Source organism: Anopheles cruzii, chromosome 3 (genome assembly GCF_943734635.1).
Source record: "Anopheles cruzii chromosome 3, idAnoCruzAS_RS32_06, whole genome shotgun sequence".
NCBI lineage: Eukaryota > Metazoa > Arthropoda > Insecta > Diptera > Culicidae > Anopheles > Anopheles cruzii.
The window spans coordinates 55,006,424-55,026,958 of record NC_069145.1 but is presented as its reverse complement, the minus strand read 5'-3'; the positions used below and the strand labels follow the sequence as shown (position 1 = coordinate 55,026,958).

Here is a 20,535-nt window from a genome sequence, read left to right as displayed (position 1 = left end):
CGGGAAGGTGCGAAACCGAGCGATTCCACCGGTCGATTCAGATGCGCAGCATGATGTGTGCCGACGGTTCCACGTGCTACTTCCCGGTCTTTCGCTGACTGTTTTCACTGTTTTCACTTTGGCACTGTTCACGCCGTCTACGCTCCGACGGCACGAGCTTGTAACGTGTTCGATTCGTTCGATCTCACCGCCCCTTCATCGCCCCGAGGAACCGGAACAGCTGTAAAAGTTGGTGAAACGGTGAGCGAAAGGCCAACCAAAAGGCGGCGTCTTCTGGAGTGCGCCGAACGTTCACCAACACGCCGAAGCCATCAATTTCATCAATTTGAATCAAATTTCCTTCGCCGGCCCCGAAGGAAACCCGATGCTCAACAAATTTGCCCATCCTGCCAGGCCCAGCGCCATCTACCGGCGCCATCGTGCTGTTTTCAGACTCTCAGACTCCCAAAGGACGCCAGCCAATGGACGACACTCAGGCAGTCTGTGGAATGCATTTGTTTTTCGGTCCATTTCCCGAAACCCAATCGTGTTTGCCCTCAAAACCTACAAAACTCTCACAACCCGGCCGAGACGCCGAACATTTCCTCTCGGTGGTTTCTTTTGGGGTCCAATTACAACCCCGACTGCCATACGGTGAAAACAGCACACGACGAGGGCGACGGGGGCGACGGAAACTTATTTCCAGTCGGTAAAACTCTAGCCCAACTGGATTAACTTCCGGCTGCGCGCAACGGATTTTCAGGAAACCCCCAGATTCGATGCAAAGATTTCGCCCAGCCGCCGGACACCGGAAACCGGAGAGCGCGGTCGGTCGACGAAAGGGTAAATCGGGGGAAGATGGTAGAAAATGGGCCGGATGTGCATTGATTCGTGAAAAATTCATTCACCTGCTTCAGGTAGGTTCAGGGGGGTTGGCCGTTTTATGGAGCGCGCCCGCTCCACCTTTGGGGCTCCCGGAGTTGAGGTATGTTTCTTTGGCCGGTGCCCGACATGCTTCTCCAATTGAGCCAATCTGGGAATGTTCTGGTTGGACTTTTGTCACATACACACACTTCGGCACACCTTCACCTTCACCTGGCCGGCAGGTGTGGTCAGTGCTTTACAGCGCCACAACGCTTCATGTCAGGGAAGACCCGGGGGAGTCGTTTAGTTGGCTAGTTGCAGTTTAAGACCGTGAAGGGAACCTGCGCCACCTGCAGAAAGCTACACCACCGTTCGAACGGGACAATCGAACAAGGACGTTTTGTAAAGGACATCGGACTGCTCCACGGAATCCCACGGTGGATTTAGAGGATAGGGGTTCGGCGGTAAATCCAGACGCTGGGATTCGTTTGGTCCATTGGCGATGTACTGGCGCAGTGGTTCAGATTGTGCTCGGGTTCTGGTACCGTTGCGCTACCGCAGAGCAAGGCCAAACCGGATCCGGATAGCACGTTGACTGCGTTTGGTTCATTAACGAAATCTGCAACGAAAAGTAAACGGTACAAATTAATGAAGCAAAGACTAGTGGCCAGGATGAGTGAGTTACGCTGAGGTAGCATCTAACGACGCGTTGATTGCGTATTGAGTCACAGGGTTTTTATTACAAAAGGCACCTACAGTGAGTCCCTATAAGCTAAAGGGTGATACGGACAAAAACGAGTCAACTTCAACTTGACGCAGTATTTGTCATGGTGCATCAAAAAATCTTGTACATATCTCATTATAAAGATGTTTTTGTCTAGAATCATACGTATTATTCGATTTTGACATTTGCTCTTCATTTGTGGAATTGGCGTCGAAACAATAGGAGCATCGTCTCAAAACTTTGCACCGTTGGCGCGAAAATCCGAATTACTCGCGCGCCAAGTTAGTGAAATTGATGAATGTGGCCAAATAAACTATCACCGATGTATTAAAACTATTCGGAAAACGTTTGACGACAGTCAGAAAGACTGGATCAGGTGGAAGTCGGAAACAGGAGACTACGAAAACGACGAAACGGGTGATCAGTTGTTTCAAGCGGAATTCCAAACTCTCCGTCCGAGATGTCGCAGGCAAGCTGGAAGTATCGTCTTCAACCGTAAGATGTACTAAAATACGAGCTAGTGTAGCATTCTAGAAGAAAGGAGTGACTCCAAATCGTGACGACAAACAAAACATGTCAGCCAGAAAACGATCGCGGAATCTGTGCATAAAGATGATCACGAAATTGTCTGCGTAGTGCAGGATGATGAAACCTACGTCAAGGCAAACTTTAAACAGCTTCCTGGACAGGAGTACTATAGTGCAACTGAAAGGGAAAAAGTAGGAGAGATTTGCAAGGACATAAAGCTGTCGAAATTCGCAAAGAAATATTTCGTATGCGGGCTTTCTGTTCCTATGGTTTAAAAAGTGGCATTTTCATCGCGATCGGGACCATCAACCAGGAAATTTATGTCCGAGAGTGCCTAAACAAACGTCTTTTGCCTTTCCTAAAAAAGTACAAAGGTTCTTTTTTATTTTAGCTGGATTTAGCATCTTGTAATTATGGAAAAAAGCTCATGGAGTCGTATACCGCAAACAACGTCCAGGTGGTGCCCAAAGACATGAATCCTCCCAACACCCCAGAGCTCCGCCCAATCGAAAAATATTGGGCCATTATCAACTGGAACCTCAAGAAGATTCGTAAAACAGTTGTCAGTGTGATGGAATTTAGAAAAAACTGGCGTTCTGTAGCAATGAAAGCGACCAAGAAAACGGTGCAAGAGTTGATGAAAGGAATAAAACGAAAAGCTCGGCAATTCACATTCCTTAAGACGGAGGACTGAACAATATTTTTTTGCATATTCTGTATAGAATGAGCTTTCAAAAGAAATATAACTTGATTTTTTAATAATTTTTTTGACTGATTTACACATTTTTTTGTTTGACTCGTTTTTGTCCGTATCACCCTTAAATTTCAAAAAGTAGCGGGAATACGGATTTTTAGTTTGTGATTCCGATAGGGACAAATAGGTCGAAATTCTAACTATTCTTAAACAGTTAAAAGGGAATTCTTAGTTATTCATAATGCCAGAAACTATAGGTCGAAATTCTAACTATTCTTAAACAGTTAAAAGGGAATTCGTAGTTATTCATATTGCCAGAAACTGTTCAACAACGCAGTGCCGTGAAATTAAGTGTGCGGAAGGAAATGTCTGCTGCCAGAAAGGTTGAAAATTTAGGAAAAGGCCTTCGGTGAGCAAGCTCTTTCGAAAACAAGAGTTTAAAGTTGGCGCAAAATGTTCAAAGAAGGTCGGGAAAGTATTTAAGACGAAACAAGACCAGGACAACCATCAATATCGACTGATGAAATAAAATTAAAGAATCGCTGCTCTAAATTCGTCGCTTGACAGTTTGAAAACTTGTTGACTGTGTGGGAATATCAAAAGGATCAGTGGAAACCATTTTGGGTGACCATTTGGGCCTCAGAAAAGTGAATTGCCGTTTGGTTCCCTTAAATGCTCAATTTAATGGAAACTATTAAGAGAGCGTGGTTTTGCGCAGTAATCTGGATATACGTGTGTGCTTCGTGATGGTCAAATAGAGAAGTGACAAATACTTTATTGACAGATGACATATCGATGTTGCTATAAAGTAACGTTATAATGAACGCTAACGGTTGCTATATTCCAACAGAAACACAGCTTTTCGAAAAGTACTTTTTGGCCCATTTCAAACACGGGAATAAACCTGGACGTAGATGTATTGAATCGACTAGGAACTATTGTAATGGTGATGATATATTTTAGATTGAAATTATTATTAATAGATTTAGAACAATAAAGTAGGAATTTTTGAGTTTGAAGCGAATTCTCGTTATTTTTTGGCCAATTCTTTAATTTTTTTATTGCAAAGCCGAACTGAAAAATGGACAAACCGACAAATCATCGTTCTGGCGCGGTACTTGGGAATACAAATGGACCAATCAAACCAAGCTGGGCTCGCCGATTGTTTTTACGTGATGATAACAGAATATTAAATGGTGGATATAGAATGAAAAATTAGGACAGGTATGCGCAATATTTCATGCAATTAACGATAACATTCAGAGCCCAGCGTGTTCGGAGCCAGTGGAGCGTGCTAAATTGAGAAGCAACGCCTTCCCGTTCGTGTCTGCTAATTATGTGAACATAAAACGCAACATAATTTGTGTAATGAGCATTTCATGCTGCACAACAAGGCGTGATTCGTCATCGTTAAAGATAACACAATGTCTGAAATGATGGAAAATGAAACATAAATTGAGCTCGAAGCGCCGATGAGTTTAACTTCTGCGTTACGGCATGCGGCATCAATCGAATCATATTTTGTTTCCCGATGCCATAGATCAGCTTATGGTTGATATGTTCATTATGCTCGAAAAAATAAAGTAAATTTTATTCCCTTATCAAAAACCGAACTGGCCCGCCTGGGGTTGAGAGTGTTGCGATAGGTAAATTGAGCCCGGCCGTGCGAGGTTAATTGCAAAATAACAGTGCCAACTGGGTCGGGGTTGCTGGGACTTTTGACACAAGTTCATTCGCTTGATGTGTGTGTGTGTGTGTGTGTGTGTGTGAGTGTGTGTGTGGTGACCATAAATAACACTTTGACATGGTGCCTTGTAAATGTATACACGATCAATTTGCGGTGGTGGCTCCGATTTGATGGGCTTAAAGGGTGACCGTGCTTTCTGTTTCACGCATCTCACGCATTTACATTATGGCGTTCGCTGTCTGTTTCACATATTTTTTTTTGCGGTAGCTCGTTATGTCAATCCATCGCTACATGCTACACAAGAGCGAAAAAGGACGGCTTATTCCAATCAGATTATGATAATTGGGAGAGGTTCGTGGGTTATTTAAATGTCGAAAAGGGCAAGCGAAACCGAGCTTGTTGCCCGGGCTGTTTCGGGGTGCCAGCCGAAACCGGACGCGACGCTAAGGAGTAGGTTAACGAAAACAAAAACATAATCAATCGAGCTGCGATGCATACAGAATCGGAGGCGAAGGACCCGGAACCAGCGGCGAACCAGCGCGAGCAGCAGCCGAGTCGGAAGCAGCTTTGCTGGAGCCCGAACCGTGCGCCGAGGCTAATTAAGTTTCCAAGACAAATATTTCCCTCCGATCGAAAGATGCAAAATCCACCCGTGGGCGAGCTGGGGATTTAGGATCCAGTTTACTTTCGCTCGAACGTTCACAGAACTATACCTACCGCGTGGTGGCCTTTGTAATCATGGACGCCAAACATTTGAGCGAAATTCTGTGGAATGATTTATCCTATTAAGGTTGTTACCGAATCAAGCGAACAAATATCGTCCTTTCGAACGAACGGACGAAGAAAGCCGGACGAGTGACGGAGCTGGATAGATAGAGGCGCCGGCGGATACTTAGGGCGAGCGAGCGAGGGCGATGCAAACCACGATAATGTATTTATGTAGCCGATGCTGATGTCGAAAACGGTCCAGTGTGCTTCAACTGCCGGAGCCGAGATCAAGCCGAGGCTCCGGAAAGGACTCCTAAGCGTTCGACTGATGGGTAACGGTAACGAGCACTCGGGATCCGTTTCCAGCTAATAGTACAGATCAGCAAAAGCGGCACCAGCAACAGCAGCAGGAGCAGCGCTTAAGGCGAGGGTGATGACGGGCCCCTGGCGGGCGGCCTGGCCGTGCCGTGTTTCGGGGCTGGTGCTTAGGCGTTGTGTCGGTGCCCTTGAAGTGGTGGTTCAGTGGTGCTTCTTCTTCTTCTTCTTTTTCCTTATTCGGAGGGTGGTTTTTTGGACCTTATTTGGCCAATCTCTCCACGGTGGGCCATGGGGGTGCCCGGACGGCTCCCGCAGAGCGTCCTTACGCTCGCGCCCCATTTAGCAATGTGATTAACGTTGCTTTTGTAGCGTGATAGCGATACAAACGAAGTGGTGAAGCCAGCAACTCGGCGGCATTTTGTTTCGTGCCCGTCGGGCCGAATGGCTCACCGTGCCGGGCGCAGCGCACCAATTAATGGCCGAGCATAATTTTGCCAATAAATGTTATCATTGGATGAGTTCATTAGGTGAATCAATGAAACGAAAGGTGACTGGTCGGATATTGTGCTCGTTTGTATGTGTTGGTGAGAGTTCTTTCGGATGATGGTCATGAGGATAATTGTGAGTGAAATGATAGTGAGAATGTCTCTATAAACATGGCGACCGAGGCGATGGAGGCGCATGGTGGCCGGTGACAGTCCGAGTGGCCGTTGGATGTTGGAGTTGCTTAATTATATCATTAATTTGCTCGCAAAACATCGACACGATGTCCGTACGGTGTACATAAAAAGCAGCACATCAACCGAAGCGCGTTTACATGATGGTGAAGTGCACGTGTACGAATTATGTTAAAAGGTTTCTTAGAACCCGAATTTGGCATATTGCAATCTATACATTGGTTTTGGTATTTTCCTAAAAAGGGCACATAACGAATTTCGGTGCTGATGAAAGACGTGCCAACATCGAATGAAGAAACATTACAAACATATTCCAATGTAAAATTAAATGTATGCTTTTTGTTAATTGTGTAATAACATAAATGTTTAAGATTCACTTTTTCCTTTTGGTTATTAAAGGAAAACAGCTAAATAATGTTCGATGCTTGAACATTTATTTGAAAGGTTAATTCATGGCATTTTTTAATGAATTCTTTTAAATGAAATTTCGGTCAAATGTCCTACCTACTAGTCGCTCCTGCTCCCTCCCACCCGGGAGGGGGGCTACCATACAAACGTAACAGAACTTATTTTTTCTTATAATTATATATACTTAACTTATGATTAGGGTTTTTTATAATCTTAGAAAAACAAATTGGACCGTATTTATTATAATTCGGGCTGTTTTTGAACAAATCAGACCAAATTCTGCAAGTAGGAGTTTTTGGGAAGTCAGATAATAGAGATATGAGAATGAAATGAGGCGTGGCGACCCTCGCCGGGAACAGCTAGTTGTAGAATAAATGTTTATTTTTAAGCTACGAGCAATCTTCTAGCACGAACCGAAACCAGAATATCATCAACGCAAGCATTCAAGTTGCTGCATTGTAAGTATTTTCAATTTACATATGCACACCAAGGAAAATCAATTTAATTTAATTTTATGCATGTGCCATTCAGTGAGCTTCTTTTGCTTAAATCATCTTTTGAATTAGCATTCGTCAAATAAGCCAAAAATCTCTTGTTTTACAAACTTGTTCAATTGTTTGAGGCAATTACATAAAGTATTGCTGCATCGGGTAATCTCAAATCCACTTCAGTTTAGTTCATTCTAATCAGTTCAAATGATGGAACGAGAATGCCTATATCATGTTCGATTATTTGATTTAGCCAGAAGATTACAGAGAGCCGCATAGTTCCGTTTCGTTCCGCTCGACCGGAGGCCAGCCGGCCCGCAGAAACTCCCGGGCTGGTCCGTAAGTTGGTGTGTAAGGTACCCGGTCCCAATAACCCATATAAGCCCGGCCAATCACGGATGCTGGTGAAACGAAGCTAAATCAATAGTATTTCGTCTCGATGGTGCGGCATGTTAAGTACTGCGGACGTGCCCGGAATGGAGCATTTGACTTTCGGGCTTTTAACGAATTTATTCAGCGCACAACGCGACTGGCCGGATGTTTGGTCAGTGCGGCTGAAAGGGATCAAATGGGATGAACCAGCCAGCCAGCCAACGGCCGTTGGTCGTGATCGCGAACAAATCATCCGGGTGGCCAGCCACCCTCGGTCACCCCTCGGAAGGTGCGTGTGGATTTTCGGGTTATGAATGTAGCAATAAAACGCGTGCATGCAACCCGGCGACCGGCGGAAGAAGATTAATCTTTACGCGGCGCGGCCCTTTCACTGGTGGTGCTCGGTTAATGTGAAGGAATGCGCTCCTTTATTGGTCCATATTTTAAGCAGAATGTGCGTAGCCAATGCCGTTGATGCGGGAAGGAGAAGATAATTCTTCCGGAGCTATTCTTCTCTTCTTGACATAATTACATTATCCACCACGGTCGTCGGAGCGAAGCGACTCGTGCTTTTTAAAAATAATAAAAGACCACCGAAATGGCTCAGATTGCGGGCCATATTTATGTTTGATTTTTTCAGGTGAACCATTTTGCCGTCGAGACATGCATGCGATGCCGAACGAAGGAAAGCGTGTCCCGAACCGCGGTTTGCGTTTTATTCGGTCGGTCTAACCACAGATTGAACGGTTCTGCTTCATCACCGCTCCATCAAACACAGCGAACGCGAGTGCGCCGAGTGAATTATGAGCAGCGCGTGCTTTTTCCTACATAGTAATTAAAAGCCCCGGAGGGATTAGAAAATGTCTCATCATCGCTGGCTTATCGCGATAAACCGCACCGGATGGCTGGCTGGCGGGCTGGCTGGGGCCGGAACGTAATTCATTAATGCGAACCGTGTGTCCGCAGGACGCGCACGACCGACCAGATGGCTTTTCATGTCCGTTTGCGGTTGCCAAAACCCGCATCCTAACGAGAGGTTGGTTTTGTTTTTTTGGCCGATGCCGCTGTTGATCATCCCGTCTGCCAGCGCCTTCGGACGACGGCCCCCGTCGGTAACGTTTTGGGCATTTAACGGCGACGAGCTTAACGAGAGTTCAAACGAGTGCCGTGGGACCGTTGGCCACCGGCCATCGAACCACTCGGCCCTTTCCGGGATGCTGGGGCACCACAAAAACGGAAAGTGAATAAATATTCGGCACATCAATTAGTTACGCAAATGAGGCCTCCAGACTGAGAGAGGCCTCCGACCGCGTTTGTGTTTAGCCGATTTGGGCCCAGGTGGCGACACCTGCCGTGCCAAACCGGAAGCAGTTGCCAGTTTTGGGGACGGGCGTTTATCGTCCAGCTCGTCGATCGTTGGCAATCGTTCATGCTGGGCGACCGTGCTAAAGCGACTATAAATTGAAAGTGGGTTAATTAATCAAATAGTTATCCTGACCAGTTCCGACAGCTGTCAAACTCACGGGGCCCCGTCCCCGGACATCCGTCTGGAGACCGGTGGGAGGTCGCGGTGTCCAGACACCGGCGTCCGGTTACGATACACGATCCGATCGATCAATAAAATGCCGACGCAAATGACGAGGAAAACGAAAAACACCAACCTAACCAGGTCTACCAGGCCGCGTGTGTGCGCGCATGTGTGGTGGGCGAAAAGGACACCCGGGCCGGACACGGCTGGTAATGCGAGCGTACCGAGCGTCCGAAACCATCAAACAACGCCATGAGAAGCATGAGCGTAAATTGATTTATGATTTATTCATCAAGCACGGTGCCCGGGTTAAGGGCCCGGCCGGACCACAGTTCGGGAGGTTCGGGCATGGCGAAACCGAGAGCATTACCCTCTTTTGCTAATCCAATAACCATAAAATAAACCACGGGCAGCTCGAAGGTTTGACCCACCCGGGGGGGACGGGCCACCCGCTCGGACCATCGCGATCTATGCCAGCATAACGAGAGAAACATTTTCTCTAATGTTGCTCCAAGGGTTTAGCATTAAAAAGAGGCGACCGGACGCATTGGTCCCGGTCCGGTCGTCGTTCGGGATAATTGCTACCCGCAGAGTGCGAGGAAGCGCTCGGCCTAGGGCTCGCCGCTTATCTAATAGACCCCGGGACCGGGCAAGGACCTTCCGAAGGGGCCTTCGCTCGCTATCAGAAAATGATTTTTCCCGGGAACTGGAACAAAGCCCCAGACAGCCACCACTCCCCGAGGGCGAGGCGGGTTGTTGTTCACAAACGACGGGACTTTTTTCCCCATGACACTAACGAATCGGAGTGAATCGAGTTAGGCTACAAGCAGTCGGAAAAATATGCTTCTGGTTGTTTTGTTTTCCGCCGAGCGTTCTGTTCCGGGCTGGGGTTGAGCGTTAAACTTGATGTTTATCTTTCAAGTTTAATGTTTTTTCGGTCGGTTTCCGGCCGTGATTAGCATGTGTGTAGAATTTTCTAACGACGGCCTTAGCGTCGATCATTACCGGTGCCGATGTTGTCCGGTGCAATCAGCGTGGTTGCGGTGCGAAAATGCAAAACATCAACACACAACGCGTTCCTTTCCTTTGGCTGGTTTCGCTTTTATTAAAATTGGCAAAAAAAACACCTCGCTTTGCTCGCTTCCGGCCGAGAGCGCCCGAATGCGCCCGAAAACACACACGCGGCCCGAGGCCAATGAACCCCCGGTGAGCTCTGTGCCAGGACGCTAGAAGCTAGACGTTCGCTTCGCCGCCAAGCGCCCGTTGGAAGCATTTTAAAAATGCATTTATAATCGATGATTAGAGTCGCTCGAACGAGCCAATTGCGCCCCGTTCTCGACGCCATCTTCGCGACGACACACTTCCGCCGGACGTGCAGAGCTTGGGTTGAATTTTTAAACGCCAACGCCCTCCCGAAAGACGGTTTGGCGCAAATCATGAAGCACCGCCCGCCGTTGGCCGCTGCTGCTGCTGCTGCTTAGGGGATTATTTTGTTATGCTTTATTGCGCTAAATAAATTTTCAATGAACAAATTGGAATTTCCGGAGCTGGAGCAAAATCACGCTTCGGGTTCGACCGAGCAACGATCGATTTTCTGCGTCCATCGATCCGATATCCGACCGGAGGGCGACAATTTACCCACCGGAGCCTGCCGAGATCGGGCGTGGTGTGGAAAATTAGGTTTGTCTGGTTTCTATTGAGGACGCGGACCCAAATGGGGCTTTAAATGTAGGTGATCGGCCTGCCTCGGGTTGCGGGGTGAGTTAATCGCTGACGTGTGTGAAAATACCGTGCACCCGGATTGCATTTTGGGTGTGCAGCTTTGCATCGTCCAGGGGCACGGTGCTGAGCAATCAAAAATCGAGTTTTGTAAAGCCGCGTGATGAACCGTGAGCCAGCTGCCAGCCCATGAATAATGCATCCAATTTCAAATAACGTACATTATTGGCCACGGTGGTGCTGATTGGTTATTGTCTACCCGGACCGGGTGGCTCCCGGGGGGGCCCTTGTGTGATTGATGACGGTTTTAAAAGCGAAAAATTAACGGCCACCAGCCAAACGGAACCGGTGTTTAAATATTTATTCGGCGTAAATTATGACGCTTATGACGCCGAGTGTGCTCCTAGAAGGGTGCGAACCTGGCCTGGTCATGAATAATGCATTTCGCTGATGATTGGTAACGATACGAAAAATGCCCAAAAGAAATTACCCTAATTGCTGATTAACAGGTGCGCGATGGGAAACGTTCCAATGTTTTACAATCCATTGCCGCAGCACCGCTTGGGCCGGGCATTGTTGATTTTGTAGTGACTGTCCTGACTGAATAGGAATCCTAAAACTGCGACTTAGGCCGTTTCATTTTGAACACTCTATCATAAAGCGTTAATAAAGAAATAGTGTTTGCTGGCAGCCAGGACAATCAATTGCACAGCCGAAGAAACTCTGTTGCCAACGGGAATTTTGATTTTGAACCTTTTTGTGATTCCGATAGAGACATATGTTTTGAGTTGATGGGGGAATATGTTTGGAGGCCTCCGGTGAGAAAGCTCAATCGAAAACAAGAGTTCGAAATCAAAACAAGACTTTACTAGGTCTAAGAGTTGAGAACCGGACTGTTTATAACACGCAAAAAACGTTTATAAAATTTTAGTGCGATTTTCTATTTTATCCAAAGTATGTGCCATCGCTAGTTATACATTTCTACTATCTCTCTGCTCAATCATGGATTCCCAGGCGAAAGAATTCTTCGACTTTTTAAGTAAACTAATTAGTCATCCCTTTTCGACTTCCTCTTAGAAAAACTATTGGCTGCTCAGCCAATACGTGTCCCATCGATGAAAAAGAATGATATTCGGAAAGAACCAAGTCTGGTAAATAACGCGGGAAGGAATAGCAGCTGCCATCCAAGTGATTTGATAGTATCCTGAAACAGTTATGTTTTTTGGGGCGCCTGGTCCCTGAAGCCACCGGTTACCAGGCGCCTCCATTTTTATTCGAAGAAGGGCGTTTTGGTCGTTTTTCGATCAATGCATGGTTCAAATTGATCATTTGATGTCAGTAGCGATCTGAATTAACGTTTTCATTAGGTTTTGGGAGCTTGTGAAACACCACACATTTCTGTCCAATCAGAAAGTCCGTTTTTTGGAGTCCTTGGACGCTTTTTTTTTGTAAAGTAAAATCGCCATTTTGGAATTTTTTAAACCATTTAAAGCACTGCGATCTTCCAAACACAAGTCCCGACAAACATTTGATGCAATTCCGAAGCAGGTTTCTTCAAGCGGAACAGAAAAATTATAATCCCCGCAAACCGTCATTTTCAGGCACAAAAGTTGGTATGGTCTGAACTCATTTACCTGATGTTAAAACAATGTAATAACGAATGAACCTAATGATAATGAAGCTAAACTGGGAAGTCCCAATCGACAGGTACAGCCATCTTTCTAACAGTCCGGTTCTCAACTCTTAGACCTAGTATAAGTGGCGCAAAATGTTCAAAGAGCCATCACCATCAACTTATGAGCTACACGTCAATAAAACCAAAAAATCGGTGGTACAAAATCGTCGATTGACAGTCCGATATAAATATCGAAAGGATCCGTGGATGTATCGAAAGGAAGTGACCATTCGGACCTAAGAAAACTGAAATTTCTGATTGTGAAAAGTGATTTCTCCACAAACTCGACCGACATCGTTCCGCGAAGAGTAAATAAAAAGTTTTTGAGATGTAAGCGAATTCCCGTTATGTTTTGGCCCCGGGAAGTAAATTTTGTTTTGGTCTGAAAACACACCAGACGCATTTATTTCGTGTAATGCATGTTTACTTCGTTTGAGCTCTTGCACTCGGGCATCACGGTACGGGGACGCGAGCACTGCCTTCATCATCCGTTTTATGGGAACAAAATCTCTTGAAAAAAGGATCTGAACATTCGTTAGCGAACTGGTTCCCGCGTTTGGCTGAACTTTTTCGTTCTCCTTCAACAACGACGTCGATCAGCAAATCGTGAACAAACATCACGAGAACGCTTTCAATTGGACCACAAGCCGGTTGCATCCTTCCAGTTTCTAGAAGAAAACCCGACTTCCCCGAGAGCCGTAAAAAAGTTGTTTAGCTTCGTGTTGGTGGCTCGGGGCGCTCGCTTCTCACGCGAACCCGCACGGACATTATTCTTTTCCAGAATCTTCGACTGGCACTGCTTCCGAGCCGCAGCAGCAGCATTTCGAGGGGGTTTTTGTCGTCTCCGGCAGCCATCTATCAGCAACCCGACAGTCGATAGACTGCAGCACCAGGGGAGTTCACGGTGCACAAGTTTTGTTCTTAATTTTGAGCATAGTCCGAAGTGTTGCATGCACCGTCGCGTCGCGGCCGCCGTCTGTAACCTTAAGGATGTGGCGAAAGCTCTTTTTTATATGAACATTCACCGTAAACCACGCGAGCGTGACGCGGGCGTCCCGGGGTGGCCCAAGAAATCTCTAGGCACACGGCAACGTTGCGGCAGAGACATGGAGCGGTTTAGATATTTATGGGAAATTCCTCGAACGCTGCGAGCTGTTCCCGGAAGTCAAACGTCGCCCACGTATGATCGTCGCCCTCCGTGCGGAGCTACAAACTGATCAACGGCTGTGGGATGTGAGCTTGTCTTTTTTTTTTACTTTACTCCGTAAAGGATTGCGCTCGTTCCGCCGTCAGGATGCAGGATGGTAGCGCTAGGCGAGGCCGTGACTTCACCATTTCCACGGTAATGCCCGGAAGGGATGATTTCGCTGATGCAAAAATCCTTCGCCGAATCCCGCGCTTCGATACACCGTGGGTTATTGATTCCGGGAATATCGGAACGAATGGCTGGGTGTGCTTTCCAAGCCCCGGGATAAGCTGCAGGGGAAAACGAAAGGATCTTGTTTCAAGACGCGCACGTCAGCATATTGAGACACATTCTTATTAGCTTTCCCAAAAAGGGCACTGTGGCGTGGTGGGTTAGTGCTTTTCAACGTGTCCGGTGATCAATTGACGTGCCTTATCGGAACCCATCCAGGGGACACATAGTTTCACGCTTCCCTAGAGGCGGCGGCGAATCATCATATTGCGCTGACCAAATGGCAAAAGTTTTCCGTACACTCTCGGCGGCGGCGGCCATTGTGGATAATGTTTCCGGTCCAGCCCCGGGCCAGTTGTGTCTGGTTTGGTTTTGCGTTGGGTTGGTCTTGTTGCTTACGTAAAGTTTCGCCGCACCGAACGAATAAGATGAGACCCAAGGATTCCGAGGCCCGATGGCTCCTGCAGGCCATAGGGTTTGGCCACCCGCGCCACAGCGGTCAAAGGACACACAAGTTTCTCTCAGGTTTGGGGATGGGAAAAAGATGAAAAATTGTAAGCAAACATCGAGTCCTATCAATAATGAATTTTTGACCATATATCTTCCCTCCCAGGGCCCTGGACTGCCTGCCTGGAACAGGGATTGGGTCGTTCTAATCGCCATCTGGGGTTTGGTCGTTGGATTTGTATTTTTTACATCATTGAAAGTTTTCCGGTTTTTTTTTCGTCTGTGCGCCGGCCGACGGTTTCGAAGACACGGCTCCGGCGGATATCAGCAGGGATGTGCTATCGGAGTCCGGTGTCATTTCGAAGAATGAATGATCGAACTACAACCGTCGTAGGAGTAGCGGAGCAGAGCAGACCGGAAGAAGCTGGGGGAGGCGCCTGAGAGAAACAGAGACAGTTGATCCCAGGGTTCAATACCCAGGGACAGTGACAGAGCCGCATGTTTGCGAATTTGGCCGGATGGACGTTCCTAGCAGCCGGACCCGAAGGGCCGAAACTGATAAGAGTACCCAGTAGCTTCCGGCCAGGGAATAAGGAGACAGCATCGGAGACACGTTGTCCCCGAGGGTGTTGCCGTGTGTCTGTGTGTGTGCTGCCCATGTTGTCACTGACCGGACGGAGCGTTTTTCGGCTCGGCTCTGGACAAACACTAGTTGGGTTTTGCATGCTTCAAAAGTTGATTAATTGATTTGTGTGTGGTAGCTTCGGGCAGTTTATCAATTGCAGTGAAGGTTCTGAATTTGGTGTTTAATCACAAAATTGTGTTACAGTGTTTTGATGTTGTTAACCAATGTTGCGAACTTTTGGACGCAAAGATAATGTAATTTTGATCAATGGATATAGTTTATAAATCTTGTTTAGTAGTTCTTTGGTTGAAATCTTTGGTTATTGTTGTATTGTGCACTGTGAGTTGTTGTGATGCAATCTTTATTAAATCTTCTACTTGCAAGTGGGTATAGTTTGCAATAAGCTTTTCTACGAATTATGTTAAAAACATCCACAATGACGTTTCCTTAACAGTGGATATTTTAAGAGCCTTTCGGCAAAGCTATTACCAGCCAAATTCTTACATTTGTTTACCGTTTTTCTTCAAAACATTCACTGTAGACAAGTTGAAAGTATTGGAGGAAGTATAAAAGTTTCAATCTGTCAACAATTTCCTGAAAAAATATCCTTCCCGGTTGTTACACCATTTTTAGCAGACTTACACTGCTGGTCAATGAAATAGGTAACTGTATTTAAGCTGCGTTATTTGATCATTTTTCAAAACCTATTGAATTCACAGGTATTACAATGATAGCATAAGATAGAAGTACTAAAAATAAGATAAAGATAGTCTAAAATAAGTGAAAAATTCTAGGAATTTGCTTATTACAATAGGAAGCAGTTAAAAGTACCTGGTCAATAAAATAGGTAATTCTGCGTGTATGGCAAATTTTAATGAATTTACACGGTTTACTCTTTTTCTATTATCAAAAGTCAATATTTTATTTCAAAATTAGTCAGTACCCCGTATATCCACCGTTGTTTTGGAGCACTTTATGCACTCTTCTTGGCAGCGAATCGACCAAATCCTGACAAGTTTTTACTGGAATGGAATACCATTCCTGCTGCACATTTTCCCACAATGCATCTTTGTTTGAAAAATATGTACAGCTAACTTTAGCTTCAAGGTATTCCACAAGTTTTCATAGGGTTTAAGTCAGGAGACTGACTTGCCAAGGCGAAACTGACACATTATTGCCATCAAACCACGATTTCATAAGCTATGACGTATGCTTGGGATCGTTTTCTGGTTGAAATATCCATCTCAGTGGCATGGTTTCTTCTACGTAAGGTAGCATAAACGTCTTTCATGATTCACTTATACTCGAAAGCATTCATGGTGCTCTTTACTCTGAAATAGGGACCTATACCAGATCATGACAAATATCCCCAAATCATGATACTTCCACCTACATGTTTTAAAACTTTTTTTGTAAACCTGGGATGGAATTATTTGCTAGCAGGTCGTCAAACATTACACTGAGAGTCCGAACGAAACAAATTTATTTTGGTTTCGTCGCTCCATAAAATATTATGCCAATTTTTCGTACCCTCGGTACCTTCCCATGAACGATATTGAGCAGCAAACTGTTACCTCATCTGTAATTTTTTTTTAATCAATAGTGGCACTTTTCTTGCAATTAGCCCTGGTAGATTAGCTTCTTGTAACCGCCTATGGACAGGTTTTGGGCTAATAATGTTATTTATTATTGAGCAAATCGCTCTAGATGCACCAAACGGATCCGCTTTGGCCAAAAATGATATGCGATGATCTATCGTTGGTCTGGTTGCGAAGGACCTTCCGTAAGGACTCTCGATCCTCGCAATATTTTCCGAAGTGGAAAATACTTACTTCTATTTCACCTTCTGAAATCGGGCGGACTGGCGAACCTGAACTCGAACAAAAGATCTCACTCGTCGAGGGTTCAACTTAACAATCAATCAGCCCGAGCGGCGTAGCCGCTTTCTGACGTCCGACCTCTGACGGTGTCCCGTCAATTTTATTATATATATAAACTTACAATAATTTGGGTCGCTCCCAGTACACGCGTACGTTATTAAGCCCCTCTCGTTCTAACGCCTTACTCCCTTACGAAAAGCTTGACCTAGTCCGGCGCACATCGCGCCGTTCTCAGCTGTTCAATCCTTCCGTTGTATTGTTGTCCCGGTCAGTTCCGGGTTTACCTGCGGTCAGCTGCATCGCGCCGCGCTCGTCATTGTCGCGATTGCTCATTCCCCATATCGTCGCGGTGACCTAGTTCTTTCTGTACGTCGCCCCTCTTTCCTCGTCCGTCGCGTTCTCGGTCAGCCGGTCGGCGAGTCGCTGTTTACAGCTGATACTGCAATATGATCCATGCGCTTCGTTCCTCGGGTTCTTGGCCGGCGCGCTGCGATCGGCGCACTTGGATCGGCGCACTTGCCGGTGGTGACGAAAATGCCGACGATGCACTCTGTCGCATAAGTTCCGTCTGTGTCGCAACGGGCTCACTCGGCCAAGCGACTGTGGGCCCACGGCCCCGTATGGCGGTGTCATCAGGTTGACGTCATCGTGGGGTTCGCGGCTGCATAGATCGAATGTGGCGTGATTTCGATGATCGGGGATCATCGACTTCCTTTGCTCCAGTTTTGGTCCCGCGTATGATGGCGTTGCGTTTTGTCGATCGGGGGTTCTCGGTGATCGATGGCCAGTCGCTGAAGTCGCGGTTGCGCAATTCTCAATATCGTCACACGCATTGTCGCTGGTGTCAACCCGAGTCGTCGTTGGCCGCTGGTAACAGCAAGTCAGGTGATGATTGTTTTGACGATCGTAAGGTGAGCGTCCTCTATTGCCCCAGTTTCGTTGGCCGTTAGTAACAACGATTCGGCTTCTTCGTTGAATTTCGCAACGGCTAGATAGAATGGTTCTCTGCGATGCGCGGGCTTCTAGGCGCTGCATTCGATCCCTCTTCTCGAGCTGGAGGATACTTCTGGCACAGAGTAGACTCCAGTGGATTGTAGGACTCTAGGTGCGCTAGCTATTATTGGCATCTGAGGATGAAATTCTGGTTTGCGCGGGCTGGGCTCTGCATCACATTTTTCCTTTTTAGCTTGAGACTATTTCTGGAACAGATATAGCCTCAAGTGGCTTGCAGGACTCTTAGGCGCGCTAGGTCTTAATTCTTTCGTGGGTTCGCTACGCTCTTCTTCGCTAGGTTCTTCCGTCTTGTTATCGCTACCTAGGTTCTTAATGTGGCGTGTATCTGATTGGGGCGTACAATTTAATTTTTCTTATTCGTATAATTGCTACCCTTAATTGGTTCTGTTCCCTCTATTTCCGTGGCGTTGCCTGTCTTCTTCTTTCTCGCACGGTTCCGACCTTGCTGTAATTCATAATGCTATGTTCGTTCTTACTACTTATGGTTACAACTTCGACCTTGTTCTTTTACATTGTCCCTGGCTGCATGGCTGTCTATCCTTTCTTACAATTTTCGCTCTGTTATGTTTGTTAATATCGTGCTTAGTACATTGTGCAATCTTCTTCTTATCGTGTTATTAAATTTTCCTTGTCTTGGGTACATTATTATTTCTCTCATCTCTTGTTTTATCCCTTTCTAATCTTTCTTCGCCTTCACCTTATTATTTTCTCCACACTGTTAGCCTAGTGTCGTTTAAGTGGACTGGGATCGATTATGACGTTGGTTCCGTTCAAAGTTAAAATCCGACAATTCCAGACAGCTACCGGCCTAACTTCTGTCGTGTTTCGTATCCTACTTGCTTCAGCGTTCCGTTAGTTCTCCCTTCTAGTTCCTGTTCTATTTCTCTCCTTGCGGTATTATGCCTCGCGATTTATTTATCTGTGGTTGGTTCATCTCTGCCATGCATTCACTGTCTTTGTTGTAGACCACGAGCTGGTGCAGTGAATGTTGGATTTTAAGAATGACCTATTCATGTGCTTACTTTCTGAGTTTCCCTTGTTTTCTCTTCTTAATTTCTTGATATCCGTTTTCTATGCTCTCCGGTTAACTTCGCTTGTGTTTCGCGTACATTTTTCCTTTTCTCTTGCAACTACTAATGTTATTCTCGTATCTCTGGCATCTCTGGTTTTTCTTGCATAAGATTCTTATCAATTGTAAAAGTTTCCTTTCTTCAATTTTCTCTTTCTCTCATTCATCGAATTCGTGTTATCCTTTTCTGTCTGACTTTGACTCATACGTCTAATCTCTGTTTTCTCTGGTGCTGCTGGTCCTTTTATTCTTCCTCTCGTTCCTCATCTTTTTCTTTTCCCATCTTTCTCCTATCTCCACAACATTCTCGTAAATACTGCTTTTTCTTCCGCCGACATCTCTTTCATTCCGATGGTGAAAATGAGGAAAATCCGGATATTTTACGTTGATAGGATATGTAGTTAGGGACTATCAAATCCCTGCTACATATCGATAAAATATGTCCTGACCTTGCTCCTTTCCCTCTTCATTTGAATCTAACTGCTCTTCCGGGTTCTTCACAGCATGCTTTGCTTGGCTTAGAACGAATGTTCCGTTCTCTCTCTTGTTTTGTTTTCTTTCTATTTCTCTTTTTCTCTCTCATAGCTCTTTCTTTTTCTCTCTATTTTGTTCTTTCACTTAAAGCTGCGACTGTTCTCGTCTCGGCCCCTCTTTCATATTTAAGTGTCTCTATGGCTTACTATCTAGTCGATCCTGTTCTAACCTTTGTTGTATTTTTTCTTTGTCTTTAGTATTCGTGATATTTTTTTAAGCGATTGTTGTGTACTCTTTCAAACTTGTTACCGTTTTTGATAATTGTGGTCTGTTCACTCGGTAAATCAACTACCAGGTAGGGTCCTCTCCAAGTACTCTGTAGTTTTGATCCTACGCCCATTGGGTTGGCCTGTACCAGGACTTGTTCTCCCCACATCGGCTTCCATTCTTTCGTTTTCTTATCGTACACTTCCTTCCGTTTTTCCTTTGATTTAATCAGATTCTCTTTAGCTACGAATGGATATGTGTAAATATTGCCTTCATCTCCTGCGCGTAGTCGCGATACGTGGGATCACTATTGCTGCCCTGGTATATGGTTGCGGGGATTCTTGGCTCCCGTCCAAACAAAAGCTCGTATGGAGTATATCCTGTCGAGGAATTTACGGTCGTATTATATTCGAAGCAAAAATATGGGATTTGCTGGTCCCAGATTTGTGCATTGCCCCCAACGAATTGTCTCAAATAGATTTTCAGTTCCCTATTGGCTCTTTCTACCAGATTGGCTTGTGGGTGGTATGCGCTTGTGTTTATCTTTTTGATCTTCAAAATTTTGCAAATATTTTTCATAACCTGGCCCATAAAATTCGCGCCTTGGTCGGTTACCAATTCTTTGGTGTTCCGTACTGACAGATGTAATTCTCGACAAACGTTCTCGCAACCGTGTTAGCCTCTTGGTTCTCCATTGCGGCCACTGTTAGGTGCCTCGTTAAATCATCCTGCATCACTAATCCGTATCGATTTCCCTGTTCAGATTCGGGCAACACAACTATATCCAGGTACAACTTATCGAGCGGGGCGACTGATGTCGTAGTAATTTTCATGGGGACTTTGGTGTATTTACAAATTTTGTTTCGTTGGCAAGAGTCGCATTTACGAACGTAACTTTCGATGTCCTTTCTCATGTCCTTCCAGTGGTAAATATTTTCGATCCTCTTTTTCAGGCGTCTTGCTCCCACATGCC

At 45.8% G+C, this 20,535-nt stretch overlaps 1 protein-coding gene across 1 annotated transcript in view; it reads right to left on the bottom strand.

Annotated features, from left to right (window-relative positions):
- Positions 1–1,203: 1,203 nt before the first annotated feature.
- Positions 1,204–20,535, bottom strand: part of LOC128270618 (facilitated trehalose transporter Tret1-like) — a 63,896-nt gene continuing 44,564 nt past the window's right edge. The window contains exon 3 of the mRNA XM_053008029.1: positions 1,204–1,395. Coding sequence (XP_052863989.1) covers positions 1,204–1,395 — 192 coding nt within the window. The remainder of the gene's footprint in view (positions 1,396–20,535) is intronic.